This window comes from Paramisgurnus dabryanus, chromosome 7 (assembly GCF_030506205.2).
Source record: "Paramisgurnus dabryanus chromosome 7, PD_genome_1.1, whole genome shotgun sequence".
Lineage (NCBI taxonomy): Eukaryota > Metazoa > Chordata > Actinopteri > Cypriniformes > Cobitidae > Paramisgurnus > Paramisgurnus dabryanus.
The window spans coordinates 28,343,405-28,365,168 of NC_133343.1; the positions used below are offsets into that span (position 1 = coordinate 28,343,405).

A 21,764-nucleotide genomic window follows, 5' to 3' on the forward strand; every position below is an offset into this window, starting at 1 on the left:
TGCGCTCAGTCTAGGGCTTGGCACACGGAGGGGGTATTTTTTGCTCATGTATGCTTGATGACCTGTGTGTGAATTATTTATGCTAGAAAATCAATAGGTACCATTTATTATATTATTTTATTTATATGGTATTTTATGTGTGATGCATGCATTTTTATTTTAAAATATAATCTTTGGGCTACCGTTGGAGAACCATTTTAAATGTCAAAATAATGTTTGAACCAAATTTGTCTCCATCTTTCTACTATTTCACCCTTTTTTGACTGTGTACTGTAGCTAGCTACACCCTACGTTAACCATATAAAATCCTTTAATTCAGAACTACGTCTTCTCATTTCCCATTTTTAGCTATTTGAATTTCTTTTTTCTTTTCGCATATGGAACTAAAACCAGAGGTGTCAATCAAACCCAGTGACCAGTCATATACCAAAAGTGCAATTTCTCTGTAGGATTCTAATGTAGCTTCAGTATTTTTTATTATTATTATAAGATAATGTTTGAACCAAATTTGTCTCCATCTTTATTTCACCCTTTTTTGACTGTATACTGTAGCTAGCTACACCCTACGTTAACCATATAAAATCCTTTAATGTTTTCTTATTCTTTTAGATCAGAACTACGTCTTCTCATTTCCCATTTTTAGCTATTTGAATTTCTTAATTTTTTCGCATATGGAACTAAAACCAGAGGTGTCAATCAAACCCAGTGACCAGTCATATACCAAAAGTGCAATTTCTCTGTAGGATTCTAATGTAGCTTCAGTAATTTTTTTATTATAATTATTTTATTGCTTTGCTTATTCTCCCTAAAATGTATTTTTAGTTTCGAAGAGTTGGAGAGAAAGACAGTGATCGATAACTGATAGTTTTAATAAATCTTAGTAAGTCTTTTAAATGTGACACAAAGTTATTTCGCGCTTGTATACTGCAACTTAATTGTTTTGCAATAATTTTGAATATATTCACAAATAAATCGGAGTTAGATTGCAGTTTATCTTCTACTGAATGTTCAGTAGACATGGGTTATTTTATAATAAATAGATTATTCGATTATTAAATAGATAAATAAATAAATTATTTTTCCATCCACACATGAACATGACGCAAATACCCATACAAAAGGCTTGTTCGACCTACTGCGGCGCCGCAAGAACCGACAGCCGGATGACGTCAAAGTACCGCGAGAATTATTAAAGAAATCATATTTCGTCTCGCTCTCGCGGTACTTTGACGTCATCCGGCTGTCGATTCTTGTGGCGCCGCATGAAGTCGAACAAGCTAAATTATTACATAAACTGTAAGCACTCCACAGTGACCCCACGAGGCAACGCACAGCATTACTATGATTTAAGACTGAAGCTAATCAGCGGGACCAATGAAATTCACTTTCGTGGCTGGTTTGCTTCCTATACGAAACTAGATCCAATGAAAACACGTTTTGAGCTTGACTGATGTTTCTATTATCCAATCAAATCTTCGTCTTTTAAAACGTTGTCCAATCCACGGTGCCCGGGGCACGTCTACATGCACCAAAATAAGTCATTTGACAACGCTAGTTAGCGATATGAGAGGACTATGGCTTCCTCCTTGATTAAGTGGTTAAGAGGATTATATGTTTATTTCTTAACATGTCTTCTCTTCGTCTCTGCGTTTTTGAATCTAGAAGAATTAAATGAAATGAAATATGGAATACAGATTTTGCCCGACCCCGTTATTATGGGACAGGTAAGATTGTTTTAGGTAACGCTGCTGCAGCTAGCAGATGTTTGTTTGTAGCTACAGACAGTTGTTAGCTTTATATACGGTTTGAGTGAAGGCAGCCAGTATGTGTATTAAAACAAGATATTTGCCAGCCTACTGTCTATTAGTCTTACAGACTAGTAAAGCTGATTAAGTAACAAGTGGTGGAGTTACCTGCTAATGTAAATACAGCTGCTGTATATCGCATATTGTTTTACTTTTATAACTAAATCCTCGGCTGTATTGTCGAATTTAAATGAATTTAAGTGAGCTAAATGTAACATGTTCGTGGTTCTCGTTTCTCATTTCCTGTTCTCTGTTTCTGTCATCTTCTCTCTCCCCTAATTTTAGATGGAAGATGTGATGTTGGTTTCTAACAAATACAAGCAGCTGTATGAGTGTCGCCTGCCAGCGCAGGCAGTGCGCTTTCATCAGGACCGGGTGTCAGAGTCTGACGTGCAGGGCTACAGTGGCCCGGGAGTCCCTGAGCTCCTCATGCCCATGCAGACTGCAGCCTGCCTTGTTAAGGTCAACATCTCCTTACATCAACATATCACAGTGATATAGCTACATTTAACACTACTGGATATGCAGCACTCCTCATTGGATCTGAATGACTAATGAATAGTAACAAATGAGAGAATTTAGAGAAACACCATGTTGCATTTAGTATAGCCATTTTTAAATGTCTCTTTATATCCTGAAATGCATTCCTTTGCCACGAACAACTTGTCACAGGGACCCATCGACTGTTTGTTTTGATCTGTTTATAGACCAAAGATTGGTGGACTTATGAATTCTGCTATGGCAAGCACGTCAGGCAATACCACTTAGAAGGTACTGTATGTGAAATAATTAGGGCTGGGCACAGATTAATCTAGATTAATCTCATACAAAATAAAAGTAATTTTTTGCATAATATGTGAGTTTGTGATGTGTGTAAATATTATGTATATATATATATATATATATATATATATATATATATATATATATATATATATATATATATATATATATATATATATATATATATATATACATTTAAGAAATGTTTTATTTAAATATCGTTTTTTTATTTATATATAATTAAAATATATAAAAATATAAATAAATATATATAAACATGTAACTGTTTCTTAAATGCATACATGAATGTGTGTGTATTTATATATACATAATAATTACACACAGCACAAACTCATATGTAATGCAAAAAATTACTTTTATTTGTATGAGATTAATCTAGAATTTATCTATGCCCAGCTCTAGAAATAATTCATATTATATATATATATATATATATATATATATATATATATATATATATATATATATATATATATATATATATATATATATATATATATATATATATATATATATATATATATATATATATATATATATATATATATATATATATAGCATTTAAAAGTTTGGAAAAACTTAGCTAAAAAGTTTCCCATGATCTTAATAATTTTTTTTATCTGATGGTGTATGCTTAAATATAAAAAAAAGATTTATGTAGACAAAAATATAATTGTGCCAACATGTTTAGTTTTTATAACAAAACAAAAATTTATTTAAAAAAATTAGTTTGGTTTATTTTGTATGTTTCAGTCAGAAAATAATTCACTAATAATTACATTAGTGATGTTACATATTTTTTTTTTAAGTTACCTATTATTTTAAAATGTGAAAAAAATTAATATTAATTAAATTAGTAAGTTACTTTTTAATGATACACTTCAGCTTTTTTATAAAATTGTCTTATGTGTGATTTGACTCCTACATATGTAAATATAACTGAAGCTTTCACCCGTTTAGTTTAATGGTTTTCATAAAATGTAGTTGTAATCTTACTGTTGTTCTTTTAGCTTTGGCCTTTGATCTTTAAATGGCACATTTTTAAATGAATTGCTAATGATAAAATGCTATCATGTGATGCTACAGAGGTGTTTTTATTATGTTTGATTCTTTAAAAAAAGTTTCATGTCTGTGCCTTTAGATTCGGAGATCAAAGGAGATGTGCTTTTTTTGGGACATTATGATTCAGAGTTTGACTGGACTAATGAAACGGCCAAGGTAAAGTCAGACGGTCCTCTTCTCATTCCTTTCTTCTAATTTGTGTGGAGAGCAGACATACTGTATACAGCCATAACATTATGACCACCTGCCTAATTTTGTGTAGGTCCCCGTTCTGCCACCAAAACAGCCCTGACACTTGGAGGCATGGACTTCAATAGACTTTTATATCAAAACCAACATTCACTTTTTCAGAAGTTTCAACTACAGTAGCTCGTCTGTTGGATCGGACCACACGGGCCAACCTTCGCTCCCCACGTACATCAATGAGCCTTGATCGCCCATGACCCTGACGCCGTTCAGTGCTTTTCCTTTCTTGGACCACTTTTGATAGGTACCGACCACTGCAGACTGGGAACAGACTGGTGTCAGTACAATATCAAAAGTGGTCCAAGGAAGGAAAAGCTGTGAACCGGCGGCCAAGGTTCATTAAAGCACATGGGAACGAAGGTTGGCCCGTGTGGTCCGATCCAACAGACAAGCTACTGTTTCTGAAATTACTGATAAAGTGATTGCCGATTCTGATAGAAAGGACTAGTGGAGTTCATGCCTTGATGGGTCAGGACTGTTTTGGGGGCAAAAGGGGGACCTACGCAATATTAGGCAGGTGGTCATAATGTTACGGATGATTGGTGAATGTACTACATATAAAATTTGGCATATAAGTTGTGTCCCAATTGGATAGCATTGCATTAATAAGAAAATACAGGCAGAGGACAGTGTTTCTAAGACACAAACAGAACCACACACTTCATATCTCAAATATATACAATTCATTTATTGATTTCTGCTTGAATATATGGGATAAAACATTTATAATTGTTTTTACCGATTGACTTTTGTTGGAGTTTGATACAGTTTTAAATTCTATCTCTTCCTTTCTTTAGGCATCTAAGCACCATAAACTAAAGCGGTATCACAGTCAGTCATATGTCAATGGCTCTAAATGTGACCTGAATGGCAACCCCAGAGAGACAGAAGTTCGAGTAAGAAAGCACACACAATCCCACCTGCTTTTCCAGGCCATGTAGAAAAGTTAACTATTTAGGCCAATGTGACGTTATTAATGTCTTCCTAAAAACAGCAAAAAGATCTTATAGGCTTGTGGTGTTACAATAATGTTATACCATTTTGAGTGATCCAATAAATGTGCTTGCTTTTTAGTTTCTGTGTGAGGAGGGCTCTAGTGATTATATTGCACGGGTGGATGAACCACAGTCCTGTCGCTACGTTCTGACAGTGCACACTTCACGTACATGCCAGCACCCCCAATTGCGGCCACCATCCACTGCCAAGCCACAGGGCATTGTGTGCCAACCTGCACTCAGTGCCCAGCAGTACATGGACTACGTCAAGGCCCAAGTCTGTAAGTCAGAGCGACGATAAATGAAATCTAATTGTTGTAATGCGAAAATACAACGAGGGCCTTGGTAATCACAATATCAGGTTGCTGTGATGAAAAGAATCAGACATTATTACTGCTGCTTTGCACAGCAGGGTCAGCCAAAATCCAGCCTATCACAACTTTAATCAGAGTTGACTGATTGTCATAATAGATATGTTGTTCCTTTGTCTACTATTCATGGAAATAAATGTCCCAACTGCAGTAGTGATGCCCTTGGAGAAGAGGTCTCCGGGGATGCAATTAGCCTACATTTAATCATATACTGTCCTCTAATTGATGCATTATTTTTAGCACTTGGTCATCTGTCTTTGTATCTGTCTCTCATGCTCTTTCTGTGCTCAGCTGACACGAAACGTAAAGTGGAGCAAATCTCAGAGGAGCTCAGGAACCTGGATGAAATGCTGTCAAAGGATGAAAAGAATGAGGGATTGCAAGATGACAAAACAGATGAGGAGTTGGCAGTTCACTCGGATGAACCTCCGGTTTCAGGCTCGGAGACCAAAGGTAAGCATCCATCCTATATAATTTGGCTATGAGTTACCCACTTTTAGCCAATTGAAGAGTTTTCCATCTGTATTTGTATGTTTTGTAGAGGCTGAAGTAGCTGACAGGGAGTCGGTAAGTGAAGAACCAGAAGACAAGGATTTCTGGGAGGGAGTTACCAAACCACCCAGCTCAAAGTCAAGCACATCAGATTCAGAGGTACAGCCATCTTCAGTTCATACTTGATGCTTTTGCAAACCACATACACGTTTCACTGCCTTTACACCTGTGCAGTGTAGTCAAGGTATCTCGGTAAAACTGTCGATATTTTTTTTTTTTTAGAGGAACTAATCATGTCCATCTTTTACAGACCCATCAGGAGACTCAGGAAAGCCCGCTGCATGAAAATGACTGTAAGGAAATGTATTTAAATGCATAACTTATTATTTTGAATTCAATCAAAATCTATTTTAAATAAGTGTTTGTTACATACTAATTATTCACTTTCCTCTCCTTCTCAATATTTGCCCAGTATTTGGGGAGGAAAAGTTTAATTTTAAAATCATCACAGACCCAGCAGACCTGATGAAGTTTGTACAACACCTTAAAGAAAGCAACCAAAAGGTTAGTATTGAAGGCGTAGGAGTCATTGGGGATAATGTTTGCCTTTGCCACTAGAGGGCTGCTCGCACTTTGATGGGGAGCAGGTGTTTGGGATAGTCACAGAAAGCCTGGATCCCACTAAGATATTTTAGACACGATTTAGCTGTCTGTGACAAATTTGAAATCGTACAAGATTCCTGGAATTTTTCGCTAAAATCTGCCGTCGTAGTTGGACATGTTTTGTAACTTTTAATTTTCCGTCGGTCTTAGTACATGATGTAACTACAGAAGAGTCAAGTTTTAAATAAGAAAAATATTGAAGCTCTTTGGTCATTTTTTTTAGCGCGATGCTAATGGTCTAATCAAATTCAATGGATTATGCTAAGCTATGCTACAAATGGTACTGCCAGACCCGGAGATCAGCTGAATGGATTCCAAAACTGTAAAAATCAAACGTTTAACTCTAGGGGAGCTGGAAAATGAGCATATTTTCAAAATAAGTGGAGTGAGCCTTTAAAATCGCACAGTGTATACCGGGCTTAAGTTCTCCAAACTGGGGTTATTGAGACATGTATATATTTCTTACTACTGAGATGTTTTTAGGCAATACATATTTATTAATGACCCATTAAAAATTTATCAAAATATCTAATTTTGTGTTCAACAGAATAAAGAAACTAATACAGATTTTAAACAACATAAGTAAATGATGCCTGATTTTTTGGGGGTGAACTGTCCCTTTAAATCATTGTTTTGTTTTTGGTTAAAAATGAAGAACATCTACTGCCCTGCCACCATGGATTATGTCATATACTCTCACAATTTTATTCTTCACAAGCTAAGAGCCTATCCTACATTTAATTCACTGACAAAATTGACATAACAATGGCAAAAATGATTACTATTTACTTTTCAGATGCTTGCTTGCTTGCTTGCTTGCTTTGTATGTTATACTGGACATTGTCTACTCTCCTCATTTGATATTTACATCATCATTCATTAAAAAACATGCCTGTTTAATGTTCAGAACAGGAAAGCTGAACTGGAAAAAGAGCGCCAGCAATCATCTCAGAGCGGACAGGAGGAGGGGAAAAAACAGGCGACAGCAGAAAAGGAGGTGAAGGAAGAGGAAGGAGATGAAGATGAAAAATTGTTGCAGGAATTTGAGGAGGAGATGGCTGATATCACCGTTCCCTCCGCCAAGATAGAAGAGATTAAAGAGGAGATGCATAAAGAGTTTGACAACATCATAGAGGAAGTATGGATGCCTTATAGCTCACATACAAATTAGGCGACAAATATAGCCTTGAATTTCCATTTATTGTGAGCTTGTTTTCCAGGCCCAGCAAGAGATGGAGAATGAAGGTCTTAAGGGGGAGTTTGATCGCTCACAGGCTACACAAACTCTTGAAAACACATTGGGAAAACTTCTGGACCATCTTGAGGACAAAAACGAGATTGAACCAGAAACAGAAAAAAACACAGACCTGCACAAAAACACACATTCTTCACATGCAAAAGAGAAAGACCCTTCATCTGGCAACCCAAATCTGGTTCCCAAAACACCAGGTAATAATAGCAAATGCTGAGTGAACAGATGCATGAATGAACGGCTGGCAGAATGAATGGTTCATTAAATTGCATGTGACATCTTTGCACCCCAGGTTTTAAGAGACCAGCATTTAATCATAATATACAGTATTATGTTTGTATAGTATAATCAATATAAATGAGTCCATGTATTATGTATATTATACTTTGCATTGGCCCCAAAAATTCACATACAAATAATTATAGACTTTTTTCAGCATTACATTAACAATCACATTAGATATGGACATGTTCTACATGTTAAGGGACAAGAAAGTGTTCCTATTTTTTTTATAGGTTTAGAGGTAATATATACTTTATAAAAAATTATAAAAATCATGTCACCACTAACACTACACCCTGTAGTACTGTCGTGCACCTCTCATTGAAACTGCTAGAGAGACTTTAATGTGTACAATGGGGAGAGAGAATTTTCCGCTGTATTCGCGGTAACCTCCCCTTTTCTCTGTCTCTCACCCAAGCTGAAGCGGGCAACAGTGGTGAGGTAAAAGTCAGGGTGACTAAGTATAATGTGGGCGGAGGTGTGGCTGCAGGAGCAGTTACCGGGGGCAATGATGATGATGATGAGGGGGGTGTGAAGGTGAAAGAACTGGGCGAGGGCGACCCCCAGTGGCATCAGATTCAGGAAGTGGTCAGAGAGCAGCTAGAAAGAGCCGGCATCAAGGCCGAAGGTAGGCCAGAACACACACCAGCACACATACTTTTAAGTATTCCTGTTTGCCTGTGTGTGTCTTTTTGAGTGGGCGAAGACCTAAACTTTACTTCTGAATCTTTGAAAACTATTTTTTTTCTCTTGAGTGATTCATTGGTCATTTTCTAAAAAAAGAAAAACAATGTCCATCATATCCTTTTTTCTTCTCTTTGAAACTTTTTTTAAAATTAACCTTTTTTCAAGTACCCTTATTTTTAATTATGTTTTTCCTCCTTGATGCTGGCTTTTGCCTTAAAAATCGGTCTTAATTTTAATAGCGTTATTAACAAGGTTTAGCATAAATTTAGCACTGGGTGTTTCTCTGGTTGTTCAGGTTTCAGCCCTCATTACCTATTCTGCATGCATTCATGCTATTACTACATCTATCATCTCTGTGTGTGTGGGAGGGATAATTGAATATTTAATTGTTTTTCCTTTTGTTAACGTGTGTCACTAGTTTAGATGACAACACTTGTGTTGATGACTAAGTATTTGAGCATGTTTTTCAGGCAAGATTGAGGTGAAGATTTTAAGACATAAGACAGCGGAGGAACCAGAAGATCAGTGGCTTACAGAGGAAGATACAAAATCATTTAGAGAGCTTCTCATCAATCTTCTGGTATATAAATGTACACACAATTATACAAGTGCGACATCTAAAGCTGTCAAATGTAATGCATTTCAAATAATTACAAAGCAAAGCTACTACATGCGTATACTGATACCTGTTATATTTAGATAAAATGTTCAATGCGGTTTCATTTTCCAGGCTACGTTTACATGATAATAACAGTGATGTAGTGGAAAAACTGGTTTCTTTTGTTTTAAAAAAAATCACATGCACATGCTCACAAAAAGATCCACGTTTATACTGATCCGCAAAGATGACTTAATACACTATATTACGTGTGCCAGGTCAATAGATGGCGACGTTACCTGACTTTAACCGAGCGATAAATATAAACAATCAAGACAGCCAAAGCATCAACCACATTCCTAAAATGTATGTGTTTAGAAACTGTTTTCAAGATTGACTTTACAGAGACTTTAATTCCTTACTAAATAAGCTCACTTCTTGTGTTCTGTCTTTTTGCATGCAGACTGGAGGCACAGAGGAAGTATATAAAGAACAGAAGAGGCAGCAGGAATTAGAAAATAACTACAGATTTGTGTGGGGGGAAAAACAGGACGAGAGCCAGTCGAAAGGAAACAGCGATTCTGATGAAGCAGATTTCTAAACCTCTTCATTCAAATTCTTTGGACATTTGGGAAATAGACTTGAAACAAGCAGCTGTCTGTGTGCTAGTTTAGTTTTTCATCAGCGATTCATGTGGCATCACAACTAAACTGCTACTCTGGATTGTTTCAATCATGTGAAACTTTTAATGAGTTCAGCCCACTGCCGTGATGTCCCACCTGCTTTCTACCTTTTCGAACAAATATACAAATCATTTTCATTCTGTGTCCATTCATCTTCATATTTTAGTTTTACTGGGGAAAATCTTTTTTTATTTTTTTATTTACCAATGCTCTTTAAAGCTGTGTGACAAAAACTGTGAAAGAATGATCTCCCGTCACACATACTATCTGTTGTTTAATGATATACAGTAATTATTCCAAGGCAGTTTTGGCCTGTCCTCATGACTAGACAAATAGAGCCGAAACTTTAAAAAAACAATTGTCAAGAAAATCTGCATGTAAGAAGTGCTGTTATTTTCGGATTGATTGAACGGGGTTGAGCATGGTATGGTGGTAGAGTTGATGCCTGTTTCTGGCACCTTAAATTACAGAGTAACATTGAATTTCAGTTGTTTTTTTACATTTCTTTGCACATTGGACGGAAAAGAGTTTGGCCACATGCTCATATCATCAATTAAATTTATAGGGAGTAGACATTGGCAAACATTGGGAATCTATTCAGAATCTTAGCTCCAGCTTATATTTTCCTGGCATTTAAGGGCTCTTTTGTTGAAAACTTTTTTTGAATGACTGATTTGTTAGATTGTAAATAATGTTGCTTCGGTATCTGAATTGTTGATAATTTAAGGAATGATTTCAGTTTCTCGTGTAAGCACACTTGTGAAGGGTTGGACGTGGTTGAAGCTGCTGTAAGCGTTTTTAAATTTAGCTTTTCTACCCATAAATGTCATTGAAATAAAAATATTGGGAAATTACAGACTGTTACAATGTTTGGCTATGTAAAACAGTACAAAAATAATAATATGACAGAAACACACACATACACCTTGGTACGCAGTTGTTCACGAGTTGATTTGGTTGGTTAGGACAGATGGGTTTAGTGTACAGTAGGGGAAACCTGTGGCCGGTTGCATAAACAGCTGTAAAGTTAAAACTGTGTCTTAAGAATAAGTTGATCAATTTGGATTTAAATTAGACAAATCTAATTTTTTTTATGTAACATACTTAAAACCTGAAAAAACAGCATACCAGCAAGACCAGCATATGTGGTGTTTTGGTGCTGGTTTGCTGGTGGCCACCAGCATAGACCAGCATAATTCCCATGCTGGTTTAGCTTGTGGTCATTAGCATACAAGCACCAGCATCCCATGCTGGTCATACCAGCAAGTGCTGGTAAGCTGATGATCACCAGCTAAACCAGCAGCAGACCAGCATGGGAATGGTGCTGGTCTATGCTGTTTTTTTTCAACAGGGTAGTCTTTGAAGTTTATGCAACCAGCCAATGTAAACAAAGAAATCGCTTATGGCAGCTTATGTAAATATGAACCACAGTAGGCACATGTACATATTTGTTTTATTGAATAGGCATTCTCCAGAAATACTCATGGACAAATAGTTATAAAATAAACTGAATGAATGAAAGAAACACTTTGGTTCCTACAGTAAATATGTTTATTTAATGATTAAACACTGTCTTATTATACGTTAAACCCATGCCCACTGTTACAACATCAAACTAATTGCTTTTCATTTCTTATGTTACACTGTAAAAAGTGCAAACTATAGGAAATATTATAATCATAGGCGTGCTTAGGGGGCACCTACCGGCAAACAGGGGTATAGCGAAACATTTTCAGAGTAGCGAGAGGTAGCTTATGGTTTTAAATAAGGTTTAAATTAATTACAACTATTTTAACCTTAAGTTAATCAGACTACATATTACAATATTTAAATAAGACACATACAAATATAAATCCTTATATTTATATATGCATTAATAGCTCAGACAAAATCATAATTACATCTGGTCTATGGGGCACTAACCCCCCCAAACTCCCCATATGATTATAATATTGTCAAAAACGGCGTTTCATGCGCCGGTATAAAGCTTAATAATATGTGGAATACAAAGTTACTGGGTATGAGACTTGATACATATGGACCAATCATAACACGCGCTTCAGTGACGCGTCGCTCAAACAGAAGAATGACAGGAGATTCACCCAATCAAATGCGTTTCCATGTGTGTTTTTTGTTTTTTTTGTTTTTTTGTTTCCGTGTGTCCCTCTGACGCGTACTAGATATGACGTAGACAGGTTCATAGTTGACCGAGCATGGGGTTCAGATTCCGGAAGCGATCAAAAAGATTTGTTTAATAAGACGACAAGACGGAGTGGCACGGGTGTGTGTCAATGTTCGTAAAACAAGGACTGCCCGTGCGTAACTTCTAAAGGGGTTGGCTTAATTTTTCCTTTCATACGGAACCGAAGTATCAACATCGGCTTTACTTCGTGAACATCTAGTAAGCAAACACGTCGTTAGTTAGCTTAAAATAAAACGTAATATCAACCCGATTTGGTCATGAGTTTAAAATAATGTTAAGGAACTGCTACTCTTTTTTATTTATTTAACGTTAGGTCAGACAATTCTGGGTTTAGTGTTATGTTAACTCTTTGAGTTGGACTGAAATGGACTCGGAATCGAATCCTGCAGTTTTTCTCACTTCTGTTATGGAGGAAATCGAGTGTCTGGTAAGATTGTGTCATTCTTTTAACGTAAACATTATGTTCTTGACTCAACATGAGTGTGTAATTCGGGTATTTACTTTGCTAACCAAATATTTTACAGCTATTACACAGAAATGTCAACGACCAGGAAGTTGAGTAGAGTTTGGTAGTTTAGATGTTTAACTTTCAGTAGTGGTATGCCCTGTGTGTGACGACCCATCTCATTACTGAAAGCTGTTACTGCGTTGTTTCAAGTTAGTTTAAACCTGTCATAGGACTACGGGCTAGTTTTAAAATTTTCGGTTCAGATAAACAACTTCCATGCAAGGTTCCAAGAATTCTATGATATGAATGAATTGATTTGATTTGATTACTTGTCGCCGTTCGTTTACCACTGTCTACTCTGTGTAGTTTTTCTGAGGTGGGAGTCTGGATATAGAGCTCGTCATGAAACCTCTAGGCGCGCGATCCGCGTTCTACGTGGGCTTCATTGTGGGCACGTGCAGTCTGTACCTGTTCCTGCGTCAGGTTGGGTACACGCAAAACCAGGTGTCCCCTGTTTCAGGGGGCGACTTGACAAGTTTGAAGAAGATGATTGAAGACGAAAACAAGAACTGGAAGAAGGAGAGGTTGGCTCTGTTCAACCTCAATCATCCGCATCATAAAGGTAATGCACTGGAAAAAACTTTTCTAAACGTTAAGGGGGTGGGCCAGGTAATTGGTGTTATAATTGCACTGCTCGGAGGGATACTTAGGCTAATATTGATTTTAAATATTTTATTTTATTTGCTTAGTTTTAATACATGCAGACCTTCCGCGAGGAAACCCGCTTTAAAGATAAGATAAGACAAGACATTTAAATGTCACAAACAGTGTTGGGGGTAACGCATTACAAATAACTTGCATTACGTAATAATATTAATTTTCTGAAGTAACGAGTAAGTAACGCATTACTTTATAAATGTACACATTAATATTTGAGTTACGTTTTTTAAAAAAAAAGGAATGCAAGTTACTTTTCAGTTTAATAAATTTGATTAAAAAAATTATGTACTGAATTAGACTGAACTTACACCATAGGCCTGTTGACTGCTTTATTCTGATTGGCTTAGAAATCTTCCAAGGGTGAATGTCTTAAAAATAGGCACCAGAGTGACGTTTGTGTGGTAACCGTGGTATAAGAGGAATAATTGACTCTGTCCATTGAATTGAATTATAATAAAAATGTCTAATAATTCAACAGCCCGTCGTCCATTATTCCTTACATATTATCATAGAATTACACACTCTATGCGTCGCGGCTGAACAGTTTAAGTCAGAAACGAAGATGGCAGGACAAAGCTTGACATTTTTGGGACGGAAATATGCAATTTCTGAATGCAGAACTTCTCTGTCATAAAAAATACCTGCAAAGCCTGAAAGAGAAAACGCAAAAGTAACTTAAAAGCAATGTATGCATTACTTTCCATGAGAAGTAACTAAGTAATTAAATTGGTTACTTAATATTGTAATGCATTACTTTCAAAAGTAGCTTTCCCCAACACTGCCAAACACAGTATTTGGTTTGTCATTTGTGAATATAATGTAGGGCTGTAACGATTAATCGTGTGTCCTATTAAAAATGCCTGTTTGAAATCAATTCAGAATCGATTCTGTGTTTCATGCATAGCTTGTGTGTGTACTATGGTGTTTTGGTCAGTACAAAGTCCATATCAATCTAAAATTATTATGAGTCTGAGTCATTTATTACGTGCATTTAAAAAAGCAACACTCATTAAACAAAAACATTCAAAATATTCTTTATTATCATGAAAATACCTGAAACATTTTGAAGAACAGAAATATTTTGAGAAAATGGCATGTGCATTTGCACGATTAAATGTGACAGCCCTAATATAATGTAAAATATGTTATTAAAAGACATAGTAATTTTTTTGCGTAATATTAAACTGTACCTGTCTAGGAATAAACTACCTTGGAATGTCGCGACTGGCCAATCAGAATCAAGCGTGTAATAGAGTGCTGTGTAATAATGCTTGGTTGATGAATGTTCTACAGGTGTTGATTATTTTTCCGTAAAATGCACAGCTAACCTGTCAAATGTCATAAAATAACAACCAGAGTAATGGGTCTCATTCAGTAAGCATGCGAACGCACAAATTTGTGCGTACGGATGTTTTCATGAACAAATCGTGATTCAACAAAAACTTTTGGTTTGTAAATGTACACAAAAATTCAAGAAAACCTAAAAACCACTCATACGCAATAATCAAGTATGCTATAATCAAATGCTAGGCTATAATTATGATGTGTGTAATAATATTGATGTATAAAATCATGACTATATTTGATATTGTAATATTTTCTGTATTCTATATTATTATTATACATGATAGTGATGCACCGATGTATCGGCCGCCGATATATATTGGCCGATTTTTGATGAATTTGAAACCATCAGCATATTGGCAACAGCACGAGAAATGCCGAAACGATTGTTTATTAATTATTTAACCGCATAAAGGCAATGAGTTGCATGTCTGTTGCATAATCCAGCATTTTTAACAATAATTATCAAAATAATTAAATACTTCCCAAAACAAAATAAGTTGTGTAAATTATAGTTTTTCAGACCTGCGATGAGGGAAAAAATATTAAATCACGTAGTTAATCACGCGAGATTACTCATTCACGTGATCCATGCGGTCTAGAGTATTTCAGGAAAATGTCAGGAATTATTATTATTATATACATTGTATTATACATTATTATAGCCTACTTATTTTTTCTACACATATAAAGAAAATGCAAGTAATGACAAATCTTCACGCTTTCCATCCTCACTTTTTAAATCTCTATATGAAAGCGTCTGCTTAATCATAAACATTTAAACATTTAATCTTAATTAAGTGTCATATTTGTTATATTTGTTATTTCTTAATGACTACTTGTATGCTTAATGTATTACTCGGCTGTCTCTTTATTCATGGCAGCTTTAAATTTGTTACAAAAATAATACTTCAAAATAATTCTTTGGTGATTCGGATAATGCACATCCAGCCAGCTGTTATCGCAAAATAAACCTTTACAGGGTGAATCAAAACCCCTCTGCTTACTTGGGTATTGGTATCATTTATTTAATCTAGTTTAAAGGTCGTAGGTTTGAGGAAGAAAGGCTGATGATGTTACTAGTAACTACGTGTACAAGGCTGGACTAGATTGAATAGTCACTATACTCGAAATTCCACTTAAACCATGTTGTTCAACTTGATTTGCTTTGTTTCTGTTACAGACCAGCTTATAAAAATTATTTTGCATATAGCATGCGAATCATAGGGCAGTGAACCCAAATGTTTAAAAAACATAATATAATCGGGGTTGGATGATTTTCTATGCTAGCTGTTAAACACACATTTATGTTGTTTGAAGATGTTGGTCAAAGTTGAAATCATAGTTGTGACGTGAATTTAGGATCCATTTGAAAAGAACAAGTAAATCAGGATCTTGCCTGCTTTTCAAATTGCACAGTGGAGTTATTCTCAAAAGAGGTGTGTTAAACGGGTATGGGCAGACAATGTAATGTACATACAGCGTATTACTTTTCAAGTTAATTGTGGAAATAAAATAACCTCCTGGTGATATAACTTGGCACCTTCAGAATGATGAACCTTCAGCTTTAGGTTCATCATTCTGTCACACTGTAAGACATTGCAGTGCCCTTCCTTATTACTTTATTTCACCATACATTATACAATGAACTAATTTATAATATGGCTCTGTTTGGGAATTATTATTTTGACTGTGTATCCTAGAGAAGCCTTGGACTTTGGACTGTTTTAGCCCTGCTCTAAATGGGATGTCCTGGTTAAAGTACACCCAGAGAGATTTTGGAGGCTACATTTGTGCCAGATGTTTATCAGTAAACTATCCCAAAGTTAATAAAACTTTAAGACTATCACATGCCAATTGTAAATCTTATCTATGCACTCTCACATCTTAACCATTTTGTCAAGTGTATAATATCCTATTTAACTTTCAGGTGAGGATGGGACACTGGCTGACGCCCTTTATAAAAATGTCCGTATTCTGTGTTGGGTTATGACCGGTCCAAGTAACCTTGAGAAGAAAACTCGACACGTCAAAGCCACGTGGACTCGTCACTGCAACATTGTGGTGTTTGTAAGCTCCGTAGATGACCCAGATTTTCCTACAGTTGGTGTGAACACCAAGGAGGGCCGGGATCAGCTGTATTGGAAAACCATAAACGCTTTCCACTACGTAATGGAGAAATACGGGGATGAGGCAGACTGGTTCATGAAAGCGGATGATGACACTTACGTGATTGTAGACAATCTTCGGTGGATTCTGGCCAATCACTCGCCAACAGACCCTATATATTTTGGTCGCCGGTTTAAGCCCTACGTTAAACAGGGCTACATGAGCGGCGGTGCTGGATACGTCCTCAGCAAAGAGGCTCTGAGGAGGTTCGTGGAAGGGTTTCGAACCAAAGTGTGCACACATACCTCCTCAGTGGAGGACCTGGCCTTGGGGCAGTGCATGGAGAAGATCGGTGTTGTGGCGGGAGACTCCAGAGACACCATACAAAGAGAGACCTTTCATCCTTTTGTACCCGATTCCCATCTCACTGGCTCATTTCCCAAGACCTTCTGGTATTGGAACTACTGTTATTATCCCATTGTAGAGGTAAGCATAAACTCATGCACAGTGTTGCCATAGTTTTGTTTCAGATCCCATTGCATTTCAAATAGGGGGCCAGAAAATTACTTTTTTAGCATTGCATAAGGCAGTGTATTGTAGTGCTGGGTTTCAATTCAAATTTCAAGATTTGATTCCGATTCTCAAGATCTTGAATCGATTATCATTATTCGATTCAATTCGATCCGATCTGATATTCGAGAATTAGATAAGTGTTTTTGAAAAAAGCATTTGGTTCTGGCTGTTACCTGAATCACAGTTTTCACAACGGCTTGCTTGCTTAATGTTACTGACCACTATGTTCGTTGTTTTATTGGTCTTCCAGGCATGCTTGAATTCAATGACGCGGCAAGTTTAAGTTATTAATTATTAAATCGATCCTCTGAGTTACGCATTGATCTTTAGAAATTAATATGAAAATCGATTCAGAATTGGTGAATCGATTTCTTTCAACACAGCCCTAGTGTATTGCAAAAATGTGTTGCAATGCACCCAGCGTAATAATTCATGATTTGGTTAAATTCTGACCACGATCAGGACTGGCCGTTGAAGATGGGCGAGGCAGAATGCTGCCATTTTTTCAGGGTGTTTTTGTTTCTTTAGCATTTGACTGTTTTAAGGTGATTCAGCATGACTTGTTAAATTGACGTTCCCTACCAACCTAAGTTGCATAGGAGTTCACACAAAAGAGGAAGACATAATGTGCCATGTGTACAGGTAACATGCACATTACAGGGAATCATCTAAGATTTTTAGTTAACAAAAGTATTTATTTATATGTTTAACAGCATTAAAGCAAATCATTTGGGGGGACTTAATAGCACTCTCCAGATTCATAGTTTATGTCAATGCTTCTAAATATCATTGGCTTTTTTGTGTCTCCCGTCAACAATGCTGACATGCATATTTAAGTTGCACAATAGGCCTATCATATGGCTTCATAACAATAAAATATATTGCGAGGCTTATGATCTACTGTCGTGTTCGTGGTTGTTCGTTATTCTTTTCAAAGCCTGACAGCCCCACTATATCATTCACTTTCATAGTGTCAATAAATGGAATGTGAACATGTGGCATTACATAGCCATTTTGTGGTATACAAAAAAGTGAATCATGAATGTATGTAGATTTTTTTTTCTTTAAAGCAACACCAAAGAGTTTTTATAACTTTATAACCTTAAAATAACTTCATTCATAACTTTCGTTCATCCACTCGAAACAGGGTGAACGGCACTTTTACATTCGCTTTGCATCCCTCTATCGGCCAAAACCGCACTAAAGAAGTTTTCAACCGTCGGGTTGCGGTCCTTTAGTTCGAGTGAAAACTACAAAAAATTTGCTTTACTGCAGACCTACAATCCAATCAGAGCCGGCTTTGCTGCAGTAGGCTAAATTATTTACGACAGTGGTAATGGACAATTCCGCTTCCAACCTGTAGGGGGAGCAAAGAGCAAAAACTCTTTAGTGTTGCTTTTAAGGAACACACCCATATTTTGGGATTTTAGCTTATTCAAAGATTTTTTTTCACATTTACATTGTCTTTATTTCTCTCATAGGGACCTCAGTGTTGTTCAGATCTGGCTGTTTCTTTCCACTATGTGGACGCATCACGCATGTACCTGCTGGAGTACTACACTTACCACTTGCGCGCTTTTGGTTACAAATACCGCTATCAACCCCCTGAACCCAAAATCCGACAAATCGATAATCCAGTCCCAGACAATGTGGAGGTCAGGGACTCAAAGGAGCAAAAACAGGAGGAAGAAGCACCACCACCACCGAATGAAGAAAACATATCCAATGAACAAGAGGAAAAACTATAGCAGCATTTTGCTTATATTGTTATAAAATGACATTTGAAACTTCCGAAAGAAGTTTTTGAGATCGCTCTGGCTTTCTGGGAGTTTTTTTCTATTTCTTTTTGATTGTTTGGATGATGTTGAACTGGTATCATTTGAAAGGGTGTTTCTTATAATAATGCATTTGTATGTGAATGTTTAAATCTATATATATATATATATATATATATATATATATAAATATGTTTGACAGTACAGAATTATATTAAATGAAGGTTGTAGACCCCAGAGTGTGCTCTGCTTGGGATGTGATTTTATCTCTGAGCCTGCCTTAACAGTATACCAACATGGCGTCATTTTTCCCACAAGCACGATTTGCACTCTGTAAATGTGTCTGCATTCCTTGGCATTAATTTTTAGGAAAATTTTATTTTATGAACAAAATCTAAATCTGCGTCTCTGTGCTATGCCACAGTCATAAGGGCACAGCGTCTGTCATGTTGGAAAGAAAAGAGGCTTTTATTTTCTTCTGTTAGTTTCCGCTGAAATAGTGCCTTTGCTCTGATCCGTGTGTTTCATTTATATCTAGACAATTTTTATGGTTTCCAATAGGGATGCACCGATGTATCAGCCTTTAATTGGTAGTTCCAGATAAACACAAAATTTCCCACTATCTGACCGATGATCAGGGCAGGTGCGTATCTAATTTCCACACTCAAGATCCGGCCTTGTTTTAAAGTACGTCTGTAACAAATTTGCCAAAGGTGTGGTGTAGAATTTTAGTTCTTTTTATTGTAATCCAAGTTCAACATTTGCTATGCCACATAAAGATACCATAATTCACTTCTGTTAAGCTAAAGCCACTGCAGCTTTGCTCAAAGATTTATTTGGCTGGCCCAATAGTTGCTCTTGAGCTCTTGGGACAAAGGTTTTCAATTTTTTACCAGTTCTGAATGTAAAGCCTTGGCTTAATTCAGATGTTTAGTGCAGCAACACCTTAAGTACTTTGTGCAATCTTTGCCTGCATAATGTTTCTTTCTATACATAATTACTCATGTGCTCATATGAAACCCTGAGCCGAGGCAGCTGGACTATTGCTCCTTTATCTGTCCCGAAAACTAATGAAGAATGTTCTGTTTTAAAAATGTTGTTCATCAGAGGACTGTACATTTATCTTTACCTTTTTTTGACAGTGTACTGTATTAAGTTGGACACTTGGCACAATTATGAAGGAATTCCATTGACGTTTATTTAAATGAATAAACTAAAAATAACAAGCATTGCTTAAAACACACACATTCTTGGTAAAATGCTCCTTTGGCATTAACTTAGACGTGATACAAAAATGGTTTGGATTTAACCGTAAACTATTATTAGGGTTGGTTTCCCCGACAGGGTTTATCCTATTCCCAGACTTAAATGCATATTTGAGCTGCCTTCATTTTAAAACACCTCACACCGGCATATTTTAACATATGTCAGTGCCGTTATTTTGTCTCAAGATGCACACCAGTATTATTTTTTCTAAGGTTTGTTTGTAAAAACTTGAATATACTAATATAATTAAGGCCGAGGATTAATCTAAACCCTGTCCAGGAAACCGCCCCATTATGTTGTCTGCTTAACCTCACCACATGGGATCGTCTATGGTATTTAAAAATGTCTAAGGTATTGCTGTATACTGCTGATACAAAGAGCTGTCCATCTAGGGCACAATCAAATAGTTTAGAAGCACCTCATGTTTGCTTATATTTTTTGGGACTTTAATCAAATTGTACCTTAGCCTTTGGCAAAAAAGCTAATTTGCAAACATTCCATTATCCCCAATTTGCTCAAATTCAAAATACACAGCAGTAGACAGGAATCTTGCAGTCTTATAAAATATTGTCTTGTTTGAGGAGGATTGCAGATTTAAATCAAGAGCTGTTGTGGTATTTAAATATTATTTGCCTTTATTATTAAACAAGTCTGAGTCAGAGTGACAAGTGATTAAACCTTACTTGGGGCAAAATAATCTGTGAAACCACACTTTTGTCATTGTAAACGATTGTTTTCCGGTTGGGGTTTTGCAAAGTGCAGGGAAAGTCCACAGCAACGTGTCTGAATTAAAGAAATGTGTGTGCTTGCTTTCACATATCGCGTCTTTTGCGCGCTCAAGTTCGTTATTTCACATGTAGGCGCGTCCGCATCGAGTTAAAAACATTTCAACTATTCAGAATGCCGCAAGCGGACCGCAGGTCATGTGACAAGAACCAACCAACCAACGGGCGCGGTTTTAGACGCGAAATGTGAGCCTACCCTAATGCACATTTTCCATTAATGGCATTTCTATTACTACTGTACTTTTGGAGGTGTGTAGGGATGATTATTTAAAGACTTTGATATGCAAAACTGTTTGTAAGGTGGTCTTTCTACAAAGCTTCTTTTCAGTTTTCTTTCATGCCCTGTGTTGAATCCAAAGGTACTTGCTTTCCTTTCTTATTATCTCAATTGTATGTACAAAAGGAATCTTGTACAGTACTTCCATAGCAATCTTTTATTTATAAAAGGGTGTGTGAGACAAATACGTGACAAGAAGGAATTTTTGCAATGAGGAACGATAACCAGCAAATTAAAATATTTCACATGAAATCTTTTGTGTGTGTGTGTGTGTGTGGTCTCTGTATATTAAAAAAAAATGAATTTGTGATAGACACCAGTTAA

General features: G+C 36.4%; 2 protein-coding genes across 3 annotated transcripts; both read left to right on the forward strand.

Annotated features, from left to right (window-relative positions):
* The first annotated feature begins 1,527 nt into the window (after positions 1–1,527).
* Positions 1,528–10,077, forward strand: os9 (OS9 endoplasmic reticulum lectin). 2 transcript variants are annotated; one of them, XM_065272594.2, is made up of 15 exons: positions 1,529–1,724; positions 2,091–2,267; positions 2,513–2,576; positions 3,751–3,827; positions 4,715–4,813; positions 4,992–5,193; positions 5,575–5,736; positions 5,825–5,934; positions 6,086–6,128; positions 6,248–6,339; positions 7,346–7,576; positions 7,659–7,887; positions 8,391–8,600; positions 9,130–9,239; positions 9,721–10,077. In XM_065272594.2, the coding sequence occupies exons 1-15, from the start codon at positions 1,575–1,577 to the stop codon at positions 9,856–9,858; spliced, it is 2,094 nt and encodes a 697-aa protein (XP_065128666.1). In that variant the 5' UTR covers positions 1,529–1,574; the 3' UTR covers positions 9,859–10,077. The 2 variants fall into 2 exon arrangements, with proteins under 2 accessions (XP_065128667.1, XP_065128666.1); XM_065272595.2 differs by lacking the exon at positions 8,391–8,600 and having other exon boundaries at positions 1,528–1,724.
* Positions 10,078–12,142: 2,065 nt separating this feature from the next.
* Positions 12,143–21,692, forward strand: c1galt1lb (core 1 synthase, glycoprotein-N-acetylgalactosamine 3-beta-galactosyltransferase 1, like b). The gene is made up of 4 exons (XM_065272769.2): positions 12,143–12,570; positions 12,958–13,213; positions 16,586–17,250; positions 18,819–21,692. The coding sequence occupies exons 2-4, from the start codon at positions 12,994–12,996 to the stop codon at positions 19,083–19,085; spliced, it is 1,152 nt and encodes a 383-aa protein (XP_065128841.1). The 5' UTR covers positions 12,143–12,570; positions 12,958–12,993; the 3' UTR covers positions 19,086–21,692.
* The last annotated feature ends 72 nt before the right edge of the window (positions 21,693–21,764 follow it).

What these genes read in the sequence shown, in the direction of transcription:
- c1galt1lb (XM_065272769.2), top strand. Translation starts at nt 12,994, where the DNA reads ATGAAACCTCTAGGCGCGCGATCCGCGTTCTACGTGGGCTTCATTGTG. An exon ending in CAATCATCCGCATCATAAAG is followed by an intron (nt 13,214 to 16,585) that starts GTAATGCACTGG and finishes TTTAACTTTCAG; the next exon opens with GTGAGGATGGGACACTGGCT. An exon ending in GTTATTATCCCATTGTAGAG is followed by an intron (nt 17,251 to 18,818) that starts GTAAGCATAAAC and finishes TTTCTCTCATAG; the next exon opens with GGACCTCAGTGTTGTTCAGA.
- os9 (XM_065272594.2), top strand. Translation starts at nt 1,575, where the DNA reads ATGGCTTCCTCCTTGATTAAGTGGTTAAGAGGATTATATGTTTATTTC. An exon ending in CAAGCACATCAGATTCAGAG is followed by an intron (nt 5,935 to 6,085) that starts GTACAGCCATCT and finishes CATCTTTTACAG; the next exon opens with ACCCATCAGGAGACTCAGGA. An exon ending in TTAAAGAAAGCAACCAAAAG is followed by an intron (nt 6,340 to 7,345) that starts GTTAGTATTGAA and finishes TTTAATGTTCAG; the next exon opens with AACAGGAAAGCTGAACTGGA.